The sequence below is a fragment of the Loa loa genome (genome assembly GCF_000183805.2).
Source record: "Loa loa unplaced genomic scaffold supercont3.688, whole genome shotgun sequence".
NCBI lineage: Eukaryota > Metazoa > Nematoda > Chromadorea > Rhabditida > Onchocercidae > Loa > Loa loa.
Genome location: NW_018108868.1, coordinates 17,670 through 18,868, shown reverse-complemented (window position 1 = coordinate 18,868; position 1,199 = coordinate 17,670). Strand labels below are relative to the sequence as shown.

Below are 1,199 nucleotides of genomic sequence, written 5' to 3'. Positions count from 1 at the left end.
GTTGTTGTTGTTGTCTGTTGTTGTTGTTGTTGTCTTGTCTTGTCTGTTGTCTGTTGTTGTTGTTGTTGTTGTTGTTGTTGTTGTTGTTGTTGTTGTAGTTGTTGTTGCTGTTGCTGTTGTGGCTGAAATAGTGGCAATCATATTTTACAAGATTTTTGACGAGTAATTGAAGAATCTATAACTCTTATACATTCTAGTCTATTCATGTAAGCTTTGGATGTGCTGACAATGGTGACAATATTAGATTTATTTATTATTTAAAATAAAACTTGATATTGTTTTTTGAAATAGAATATACCTTTTCATGGGATTCATTAGAAATTGAACTCTTCGAGGATATTTTCAGCATGGGTGATTCTGCTACCGTTCCATATTGTTGTAATTTAAATTTATCCCTTTCTTCTGGTAATGAAATTGCATGTGGTGCTAATTTAGACTTTACGATAGATAAGGTTACAGTTTTATTACTATCAGTATTCCTATCACGAACAACAAAATGATTGTTAGGTTGAATTGTTGTTCGATCCAAACTACCATTTTTATATTTTTGCCATGTTGATAATTCAGTAGTAGATTCATTTTCAGAAGTTTGCTTCGTTGCTCGTACTGGAATTACCTGTATCGGTGATTGATCTGATCGCGGGAAAATTCTATGTGATTTTTCTTGATCTGCTTCAAATACTACAAACAGCAATTTGCATTATCCAAATAATTTAGGACCGGATTATTTCAAAGATAATTTATTTCCTCATTTTATTTTACATTATTTAAAAAATTTCGTTTGCATTTCTTTTCACCAAAGGTGTTTTTACTTTTCAAAGAAAAATCACAATTTTTATCATTTTCGTTGATTGCTTAACAATTTTTTGTCTTTTTTTTAAGTATTTTTATATTTTCATATTTAAAATTTTGTTTTTTGATAAGTATTAAATGGACACAAATGAATAATTTAACTATGAATAAAACAATTTAATAATTTATTGCGAAATAATTCATTTCAAAAAAAATAATTCATTTCGAAGCAATGTATTGAAAATGAAAAATATTGGAACTGAAAAATAAACGATGAAAATGAAATTAATATTTATTCACTTTTAATATTAAATGAAGTTTAAAAACAATTTCATAAAATTGATGCTAATTTAGTAAAGAGTAGTTCGGGAAAAAGAGCATAAAACTAATTAATAGTATAATATACC

At 26.9% G+C, this 1,199-nt stretch overlaps 1 protein-coding gene across 1 annotated transcript in view; it reads right to left on the bottom strand.

The window, feature by feature from the left end:
* Window positions 1-298: 298 nt before the first annotated feature.
* LOAG_13704 (hypothetical protein) overlaps window positions 299-1,199 on the bottom strand; it is a gene marked incomplete at both ends in the record, with an annotated part of 2,562 nt that continues 1,661 nt past the window's right edge. Inside the window, one exon of the mRNA XM_020448716.1 lies at window positions 299-616. Within this exon, the coding sequence (XP_020301162.1) occupies window positions 299-616 (318 nt within the window). The remainder of the gene's footprint in view (window positions 617-1,199) is intronic.